This window comes from Vombatus ursinus, unplaced genomic scaffold (assembly GCF_900497805.2).
Source record: "Vombatus ursinus unplaced genomic scaffold, bare-nosed wombat genome assembly UNPS02012669.1, whole genome shotgun sequence".
In the NCBI taxonomy this organism is placed as follows: Eukaryota; Metazoa; Chordata; class Mammalia; order Diprotodontia; family Vombatidae; genus Vombatus; species Vombatus ursinus.
Genome location: NW_020952447.1, coordinates 505 through 11,436, shown reverse-complemented (window position 1 = coordinate 11,436; position 10,932 = coordinate 505). Strand labels below are relative to the sequence as shown.

General features: G+C 43.6%; 1 protein-coding gene across 1 annotated transcript; it reads right to left on the bottom strand.

The window, feature by feature from the left end:
• Positions 1-7,829: 7,829 nt before the first annotated feature.
• LOC114040064 (testisin-like) lies at positions 7,830-10,308 on the bottom strand (the record flags this gene model as incomplete). The annotated part of the gene is made up of 3 exons (XM_027858048.1): positions 7,830-8,045; positions 8,229-8,395; positions 10,028-10,308. Coding segments are annotated over 3 exons (664 nt in total), but the record flags the coding sequence as incomplete, so codon positions are not given.
• Between the last annotated feature and the right edge of the window lie 624 nt (positions 10,309-10,932).

Sequence of the window (10,932 nt, the reverse complement as noted above, 5' to 3'; positions counted from 1 at the left end):
CTTATTACTCAGTTGTCTGTGTTTTCAGATGTCCTGAGTCCCTCAGTTCCCTGCTAAATATAAAGTACAGACTGGGGGATTAGGGGACGGGGAAGGGCATCAGGTGTAGGGATGGAACAGCAAATGGTCTAATGTAGACCCTCTCCACCCCATGCCAGGGAATGAGGGTCCTGGCCTCTCTGTAGCTTGCTTTTTCTACCCCTCCTCCCTCACCAGCCCCTCCCCATTACCTCCTAAGTCTTATCTGAGGACAGAGCTGCCCCTGTCCTTTGGGCACCCTCTAGACCCTGCTCAGAAGGGGGACTCACTTTTCGAGGCAATGAGCAGCTGTCATCACCCATTCTGAGTGGATGAGGCTGCCCCCACAAATGTGGTGATTCTTATACCGTAGACTGGCCTGCCAAGGCCACCTGGTTATGGAGCTGTCCTGGCCACCGATGATTCGTCCTGAGTCCTCTGGCTGCCCACACACTTGGAAGCGAGTTAAGGGAGATTGAAGAGATTCAGACATCCCATCCAACTTCCCCACCTCATCGCGTCCTCCCCTCTCCCACACTGGGTCCCCCTTCCCCTCTCCATGCCCCCCCTTCTACCTCCCACCCCACATTTGGCCCACTCAGGTTTTGTCCTGGTGTCTTGGCCTCTTCCTTCCCAGAGGTACGCACCCTTCTGGATCATCTTAGGGTCTGGGTCCAGGGCTCCCATTTTATCTTTCTTTAATTCCACCTCCTGGAGCCCTGGGGGAAGGAGGCAGGCACAGGTGAGGTGGGGGCCTTCTAGGCCCACCCGTTGGTGCCCAGCCCCTCCTCATCCTGCTGAGGCCCGACTCCCTGCCCCACCTGGGTAGGCCTGGGCCCCCAGCAGCAGGGGCAGCAGGAGTGTGGGGCTGACCCAGCTCATGGCCAACTCCCCAGGAGGGCTCCCTGGCCTGTCCCTCTGGCTGTGGCTGCTGGCACTCTGCTGAGCCGGGACTTTCTCTGGGCTGGCGCCCCCTAGGAGCAGCCCCTTGTCTCCCCTGGAAGAGGCTTCTTGTATGGGGAGATCTCCAAGACCCAGAGAGAGCTTGGATAGCCCCAGAGGGTCAGCCTGGCTCCCCGTGCCTGGGTCAGGCTTGGACCCGCTGGAGGAGGCACAATTCAGGAGAGGAGGCCCAGGGAGCAGCATGATGCCACTCCCCCTCCCCCACTCCCCAGGTCACTCTGTTCCTCTGTCCCAGTATGGTTCCCCCTAGTGACTTCAGTGGGAAACCCCAGGCTCCCCAGCCTGGGTCAGCCCTGTCACTCCTTAGCCCTGTCCCCACAGGGTCATAGTGACAAGTGGAAGTGATGCCTGTCTAGAGTACTGGGGAGATCCCTGATGTTGTAACCCATTGGAAGATGGATAGGAGGTGTCCTGCTTCTCTGGGATAGAGGGCAAAAGGTTCTCTCGGTCCCAGGGCTGCCAGCAGGACATCAAGCTTGCCCACCCTGAAAATGGGCACAGATCCCATAGGTCTGTATAACTCATCTGAAAGCAGGAACGTGATAAGAGCAAGAGAAGGGGGAGGGGAAGAGAAGAAACATTTATAGAGTGCCTACTCTGTGCCAGGCCCTGCCCTCAGGGCTTTTACAGATGGTAGCTTGTTTGATCCTCATAACAATCCTGGGAGGTAGGTGCTGTTATCATCCCCATTTTACAGTTGAGGAAATTGAGGCAAACATGGGATTAGTGATCTGCCCAGGGTCACCCAAGTAGTTAGTGTCTGAGTCTGGATTTGAATTCAGGTTTTTCTGATTCTGATAGAGTTGGGATCTGAACCCCTAACAGGAAAAGACCGTGTCTTTGGGATCTGGAACCCAAAAAAGAAAATCCCTGGACTTGTCCCAAATCTCTGGTTTTGGCCTGGGGCTGTAATCCATTCAACTGGCCTTTTGTGGTGGCTACTCCCACTCTCCCAATTTAGTTCTGTTACCTCCCCATTGCTCCTGGTCATTTCCCACCCTTAATCCTATCTAGACTCCATTCTTCCTTGGCCATGTGGTCCAGGTTCCTGGAGTTCTGTTCACCCCAGCTTATTGTCCACTCCCATCCAAATCCTCCTTAGACTCCTCCTCCAGTCACCCCAGACAACTTGACCACCCCTGGATCCCTTCAACAGTCTTTCTGTATGTAAGATTCATCTTGTCTCCTTTAAAGTGCTCAGATTATTAAAATCTGGCCCCCTTGTATTAGCTATACAAATGCTTGGATTCCTTAAGAGTCTGGCCAATATGGTGGATTTTCTAGTAAACTTTTGTGTTTGGCTGAAAGAAGGGTTGGGTCAAATTCATTTGAGCAGGACCTGCATGTCGTGATTTTGGGGTTCCACCACCCCTAAAGCTCTAAACCTCAACAATTTCAGGCACAAAGTCAGCTGTCCAGGTCCATCCTAGGAGCTCTGGGGGAGCTCTGGAATTGGGCATGATAAGACCTGATGATAGTGGTAGATAAGGGGCTTGTAATCCTGGAAGATCTGGAGTAGGGTATAGAGAAGGGTTGATGTTCTTATTCTTAATAAAAAAAAATGATAAACTTATTAGCTGTCAATTAAACAACCAATCAAAAATACGTATTAAAACAAGAGGCAAACTCTTAGCCCAAACTCTTATCCTTTTATAAGAGAGGACCAAGCCAGTTAGTCTTTTTGTACCTTGAGGACCATCTCCTCTAGAGGTGATGGTCACTCCCTCTTTTTTTTTTCTTTTTGAGAGGGGGGCAGCAATCTTAATTGTTTTTTCTTTTTTTATTAATTTATTTTGATCTATCAAAAATCATTTCCATAAGCTTTTGAGTTTTAAATTGTTCTCCCTCTCCCTCCACAAGACAGTACACAATCTGATATAGGCTCTATATACACATTCCCTTGAAACATATTTTCACATTAGTCATGTTGTAAAGAAGAATTAAAACCAATAGGAGTGACGAGGTTTAGAGGTTTAGGGGTGTTGGGACCCCAATATCACAACACACAGATCCTGCTGGAAGGAATTCAACCCAAACCTTCTTTCAGCCAAAGACAATGCTTCTTAGAACATCCATCATATTGGGCAGTCTCTTAAGGAGTCTGAAGATTAGCAAACTTTTGGCTAGATTATAAGAATCTGAGCAGTGGCTAGATTTTAAGAATCTAAGCTTCTTAATGGAGACAAGATGGATCTTATATACAGAAAGACTGTGGGAGGCATCTAGGAGTGCCAAGTAGTTTGGGGTGACTGGAGCTAGGAGCCTAGCTAGGATTAAGGGTGGGAAATGGCTGGGGCCAAATGGAGATAAGACAATCCAGGGCTAGGCTAGGTTAAGGGTAACAGAATTGGGAGATTGGGTGTAGCCACAATGAAAGGCCAAGTGATGGGATTATAGCCTCAGGGGAAAACAAGAGATTTGGCCGTATGGGAAAGTCCAAGGTTTTTCCTTTCTGGGATCTAGATCCCATCCTCATCCAGAGGAACCACAAGAAGGAGAAAACAAAACAAAACAGAAGAAAACAAAAGAGCAAACGGTATGCTTCAATCTATATTGAAATTCCATAATTCTTTCTTTGGATGTGGATAGCATTTTCCATCATGAGACTTTTGGAGATGTCTTAGATCCTTGCACTGCTGAGAAGGGCCAAGTCTATCAGAGTTAGTCATCACACAACGTGGCTGTTACTGTGTACAACGTTCTCCTGGTTCTGCTCACTTCACTCAACAACAATCCATATAAGTCTTTCCAGGTTTTTCTGAAGTCGGCCTGCTCATCATTTCTTATAGCACAATAGTATTCCATTACATTCATTTACCACATCTTGTTCAGCCATTCTCCAATTGATGGGCATCCTTGGTTTTTCTCTTGGTCAAAAGGGACATAAATTAGATAGTGAAGGATTAGGTAGCTGTATGAGTGGAAAAACCATAATCTGGCCATTTTAATCAAAAGAGTGAATTTGGGATTGTAGAATGAACCAGTTATCAAAGGATCATAGATTGAGCCTCAGACCTCAGAGGTCACTGAGTTCACCTTTATTTCACTGATGAGGAACTGAGGCTCAGATTGGCTAAGTGATTAGCCCAAATCAGTTAATATTTAATATACTGTATTATACAGACAGTAAACAGCAGACCTGAAATTTGAACCCAGATCCTCAAACCTCATATGCAGTGTGTTGGAAGCCCAGAGATAAAGATTTGAGTTCTTACAGTGTGATATTATTGGTGAATCCTTCCTAAATTGGGATGATCTCCCTTAAAAGGGAGGGGATGCCTTCCTTGGCATTTGGTTGGTCTGGAGGACTAGGGTCTGAATCATTGACTTAGCCTTATTGTCCTGGGGCCTTAAGGCCCCAGGCTAGGGGGAACTGGGATCCTGGAGGTTTGGTGGAATTCCCAGTGCCCTGCTAGATGTCTTTCTGATGGAAATCTCTGTTCATCCTTGCCTCCTCACCCCTAGTAACTCTGCCTGTCTAATCTATTTGTGGCATTTCTACTTCCACAAAGCCTTTTCTTGATGTCCCCTTCTCTCTACTCACATAGCCATCACCCTAGTTTAGGACTTCATTGCTGTTACCTCGACTTTTCCAAAAGCCTCCACTTTAATCCAATCTCCACTTAGCAGCTAACATGATTTTTCTAAAGCATGGTTCTGACAATGTTACTACTCAGCTCAATGAGCTCGATTGGCTTCCTATACCTCTAAGATAACAATTTGTATTTAGATTTTTTAAAAAAATTCAATTTTATTTCACTATTAGTACCAAATTCTCTCCCTGCCTTCACTTCTCCCTCACCCATTTTGATGGCAAGAAATACAATATCCATTATACATATGTAGTTATGTAAAACATTTCTTCATTAGTCATGTTCCCATGGGGGAAAGAAAAAACAAGAAAAAGAAAGAAAGAAAAGTTTCAATCTGTACTTTGAATCTATCAGTTCTTTATCTGAAGATGGATAGTATTTTTCATCAGGAGTCCTTTCAAATTGTGATGGATCATTGTATTAATTAGTTAATCAGTTTCATAGTTGATAATCTGTACAATATTGTTTGTTAGTGTAAATTGTTCTGCTTCTGCTCACTTCATTTTGTGTGTTCATTTCAGTCTTCCCAGATTTCTCTAAAACTGTCCCCTTCATTTCTTATAGCACAATTGTGTTCCCTCCCATGCTATAACTTCTTTAGTCATTCCCCAATTGATGTGTATCTTCTCAGTTTCCAATTCTTTGCCACCACAAAAAGAGTTGCTGTAAATATTTTTGTATGTGAATCCTTTTCCTTGATCTTTTTGGGGCTGTAGGTAGTGATATTGCGGGGCCAAAGGGGATGCCTAGTTTTTTAATAGAGTTTTGGGCACCAGGATAAAGTTACCTGCTTGGTCTTTAAAGCTCTTGGGAGCCTGGCCCCTTCCCACATTTCCAGTCTTCATTACAGTGACCCTCTATGAATGCTAATGATTTGGGCACACTGGCCTACTCTTGCTCCTTGAGTGTGGATGAGATTCCATCAACTATCTTTGCTTTTCTTCTAGATATTCCTCTTGCCTGAGGTGCTCTGCTCTCTCTCCTCTGCCTCAGTTTTCTTGACTTCCTTGAAGACTAAGCTTAAATCTCATCTCCTGTAGGAGACCTTTCTCAGTCTCCCCAGGTGCTAGTGATTCCCTGCCTCAGATGACCTTCCATACACCCTGTATGTATTGTGGATGTAGCTAGTAAGCATTTATGGAGCACTTTAATGACTGCAAAGCTCTTTACGTGAATCATCTCTTTTTTATCTTCATAACAACTTTTGAGATAGGTATTATTATTATCATCATTTAAAAGATGAGCAAAGGCAGGCTGAGAGAGGTCATGTGGTTTGCCCAGGATTACACACCTGGTAAGTATCTGAGCGGAGATTCAAACCCAACTCTACTTGACTCCAGGACCAATGCTCTGTCTATTACAGCAGGTTGCCTCATTATCCTTGCTTACAGAGCACCAGTGAGGGGAACTCTATCACCCCTCACCTGAGTGGACAACTGCCCATTTCAAGTTTGAATAAGTCTTATCTAAAGTCCTTCCCCCCTCCCCACTGATATCACAATTTGCTTGCCTGCATCTTATATCCTTTGCTACATACTTGTTGGGAAATGGCAAACTGCCTGGGATGGATGGCTATCTGTGTGACATCAGGCCAATCACTTAATATCTTTGGGCCTCAGTTTCCTTATTTATAAAATGAGGAGGTTAGATTAGATAGTATCTCAAATCCCTCTACCTTTAAATCTATAATCCTGTGATCCTCTTACTTGGTCACATTGTTTGAATCAAATTATTCCATTTCATGGATAAACCCCAAGTTATTTTCAGACTCTAAAGTTGCTTTCAGATTTTTGAAATTAGATTGAATTAGCCAAAATTAATTCGGCTAATTTTTCAACAGGTAACTCTTTCTTTCTGGTATATTTTTGGTAAAATGAAACTGAGTTGAAGAGTATAATTGTCTGTGTTACTTTTACTATATGATATTAGGTTTCTCTCCAAAAATATTATATAAGTAAGCAAATACATGAATAATGAAATGAGTGTAGTTATTCTCCACAACCCCACCAGCATGTAATTTCATTGCTTTTAATTTTTTTGCAAAAAAGATTCTATAATTTAGCAAATACATGAATAATGAATGAGTTTGTCTATTTCTCTATAACCTTGCCAGCATTATTTTTGCCAATTTCGTTGAAGTAATGTGGTCCCTCAAAGTTGTTTTAATTTGTATCTCTTTATTAGTGATAATAATTTTTTCCAAGTGATTGTTAACAATTTGTGTTACTTCTTTTGAAAATTTTCTGTTTATATACTTTAACCATTTGTGAATCACAGAAATAGAACTGGAAGAAATCTCAGAGTACTTTTGGTTCAGTCCTTTCATTTTAATTTGGTAAAAATCAATTTTACAGGTAAGGAAACTGAGGCCCATGAAGGTCTAATCAGTTACCTAGCAATACAGGTAGTATCAGAGGCAGAATTTGAACCTGGATTCATGAAGGCTATGATTGGTGGCTCTCGGGCTAGTGATCTTTCCAATGCAATCATTCAATCTCCACTTATCACTTACTGAGTCCTATTTTTTTTTTTAATGTAGTGGCATTTCTCTTTATTTCTGACTCCATATTCTCTTCTCTAGTCAAGTTACCACCACAACGGAAAGCTCCTGGGCATACAAACCTAATCTCATAAGGAGTTTAGACTCAGAATCTGCAATATTGTCCTGTGTTTGAGCTGGTCCCTAACTCCAAAAGGCAAGTGGAAGCCAAGAGTGAATGCCAGGAAAGGATGGAGAGGGGAGACACACTGTGAGTCAGAAGTCCCCATAATGGAGAGAACAGCATCTACAGTGAGGCCTGAGCTGGAGATCTGCAGGAATAGTCCAGTTTTCACTTTTGAATTTCATATATAATTGCCTTGTCTTCTTGGCTGTGATTGGTGAGAATGAACCCAGGAGGAATGGAACAAAAGGAAAGTCATAGTAAGGATTGGTATTATCATGAATGTTTTTTTTAATTAAAATAGCCAACAGCAATTAGATAGAAAGAGAAATATGTGAGTACAGAGAGAACATCACAGTCTCCCTAGCTCCACAACCACTTCTTCCTGCTAGTCAGTACTTTGTGCCTTGCATGAAATCCCTCTCAATCCAGGACCTAGGGGGCTGCAAACACCCTTTGACTGGAGCAAACGAGAGACCTGAATTAATCTTTACCGAAGTGCCTGGCCCTGGAAGAGCCCTGTCGTCCCCATCTCAGGCCTCAGGTCACGGCCACACTTGTCAGACGTTAAGCAGACAACTTGGGAAGCAGGCTAGGACAGTTGTAGAGTGAGGAGGAAGAGAAGCTTAGAGGGCATTAAGCTAAAGGTGTTTGATTTAATTGTCCTTAAGATCCAGTCGGTGTGCACACTGACGTTGGTGAAGACACTAGGCCTGTAGGGTCTACCACAGCCATCTCCCCAGCTCACAATACCTGCTTGATGCCAAATACCCTTGACCTCACATGCCAAGGGGCCTCCAGAGTCACCCTGGGGGAAGATAGAGAAAGTAAGTCACTCTAAAAGGGTAGTCATGGGAAAAGAGATTTCCTAGAGTGGAGGAAAGAGGTGAAGAGAGGCAGAATATGAGGGTCAGTAGTTGGCAATTGCTGTATCCAATTTAGGGACCCTAACAGAAATGTAAAGTGAAGGGCAACCAACGGCCCATCTCACCTTACAGGCATCCTTCTTGCCCTCTGCAAAGCCAGCACATATCATGTCATCATATATCCTGGATATAGAAGGAGAAATGTTTGTTCCTATATGATAGTACAGGTCACAGGTCTTTTGATCAATGAGAGGCAATTCCACAGCCTGTAGGTACCAGGATTTTCTCCATTCTGCAGATGTGGGAACAGGAAAAGTCATAGTTAGGGTCAGAGATGAACCTAGGGCAGTATCAAGGCAGGTGACTCTGGGGTGAGGTGGCCAAGATGTGGATGATAAGGCATTGATTGATGTTAACAAAAAAATTTTTTTACTTTTTTTTTTGGTGAGGCAATTGGGTTAAGTGACTTGCTCAGGGTCACACAGCTAGTAAGTGTTAAGTGTTTGAGGCTGGATTTGAACTCAGATCCTCTTGACTCTAAGGCCAGAGCTCTATTCACTGTACCATCTAGTTGCCCCAACAAAAAATTTTTAAAAGACCAAATCATTCAAAACACTAAATAAACCAACCTTTATTTACGGGTAGTTGCAGAATGTGTGTTTCAATCTTCCCATTATAATATGGGTTTTTCAGAAACTCTGAGAATTAAGTCTGAGAACACTTTGGCCTAAAAAGTGAAGCTACTCATTGAGGTTATAGGATAAAGGCCAAACTCTCACTGTACCATGTAAGGCTCATCCCAGTATGGTCCTCCATCACCTTTCCATCCATATCCCAGGCTGCTGCTGTTCCCTAACATTGGCAGGCAATGCAAATTCACCGCCCCCCCTTCTTTTCCCCCACCCAGGTTTCTTGCAGACTGTTGGAGATTTAACAAAAGGAGTGGAGTAACAAAACAATATATTCCATTGGTACTCAAAGGGTGCTGGAAAAGCATCCCATTTCCCTTTTTATCCAGTCATCCAGAATCTCCAAGTTTCCCTGGGTTCTGGGAAAGCAAGGCATTTCCTTCCAGATTCTTTATTGTGTGGTAACAACCTGAAAAGAACTAAACCCTTTCTCTTGAGTTTTCTGACACTCAGCAGAAATTCTCTGGAGTGGGCTAATTAAGGAAGTATTTTTACTATGAAAACCTGTTATTTCATGTACTGTTGGAGTATAGGGCACTGGGAATAAGACTGGGACTAGGGTAAGAAGTCCTGAATTCTGGCTTCATCTATTGACACTTGCTAGCTTTGGAAGCCTGGCATGTTGTCTAGTTGTTTTCAGTCATGTCTGACCATGTTCCTTTTTTTGGGGTTTTCTTGACAATGAAACTAAGGTGATTTGCCATTTCCTTCTCCAGTTGACTTTACAGATGAGGAAACTGAGGCAGACAGGATTAAGTGACTTGCCCAGGGTCACAGAGCTAGTTGGTATCTGAGATTGGATTTGAATTCAGGTCTTCCTGATGCCAGATCCAGGGCTCTACCCACTTCACCACCTAGCTGCCCAGAACCCTGGGTACAAGCTATTTAATGGCTCAGTCTCAGTTTGCTCATCTGTAAGATGGGGGTGATTATGCCCATCTCACCTGCTTCCTGTAGCTTCTAAAGAGATGAGTCATGAAGACTGTAACATGCTGTACAAATGGGAGGCATTATTACTATTAGGAAGGAGAGGAAATGGAATTAACCAAGCATATCAACAAAGGACCAAAGAAAATAAAGCAAAAGATTGTGTCGATGGGAAATTAAAAGCATATTTCCTTTGTAGTGGGTACAAAGTGGATGGTCTGACTTGGGAGAGAAATGAGCTGGCTCTATTGTAGATGTAGGTTAGGTCAGGGGTCACCAGGTACAATCATCTTTGTAACTGTCCTCACTTCTGCCTTCCTTTGTTTTTCCCCAGCCAGTCACCCAGCACATGGTCCCATTTTCAAAGACTGTCTTGGAGGGTGGGATGCAGATGGGTTGAATGGTCTTCTTGAAACGAACTGGTGATCTCAGCTTTACTAACGCGATGTCCTTGGGTGGCGTGCCATAAAAGTGGGGATGAATGATAATTTTTTTCACAGAGTAACGTATGGGATGAAATAAATGGGATTGCGTTGGTAGTATAGTTGTTGAGCCTAGAAAGATCTTCCAATGTCTGGTCTTTCTTTTACTAAAAGGGGAAAAGGAAGAGAGTAAGTATGATGATGATTTCAGGGCCACTGTGTTTCAGGTACATAAGCTCTCAGGATTAAGAAGTGGAAGGGATATTAGAGATATTTTAGTCTATGGCTCTCATTTTACAGATGAGAGAACTGCAGGACAGAGAGGGTAAGTGATTTGTCTGAGGTATCATAAGGATCCTGCAGTCTTGGAGGGAGCTGTCAGCACTGATGCAGTAGGGATTGCCAAGACTATGAGTGATGGTTAAACCCTGGACTAGGGGAAGCTTTTTAAGGTAAGAGAGGCTGGCCTTATAGAGCTGGTAACCCTGCACCTGTTAGTATTTGAGGGGTCCTTAGTAGGTCCCTACTCCAAATTTCTTACCTACATAGTTGTCATAGTGCCTGAAATTACACTTAGTACAATGGAAAGCCTGCTGAATATGGAGTTGAGATCCATTTCTGACATTTACTAGCTGTGTGACCTTGGGCAAGTCATTGAACTTTTCTGGTCCTCAGTTTCCTCATCAATAAAATGAAAGGCTTGTACTAGGTGACCTCTAAGGTCCCTTTCAGCTCAAAATCTGTGATTTGTGATCCTGTTTGGGCTTTTCATTTCTTTGGGCTTGAAAGGG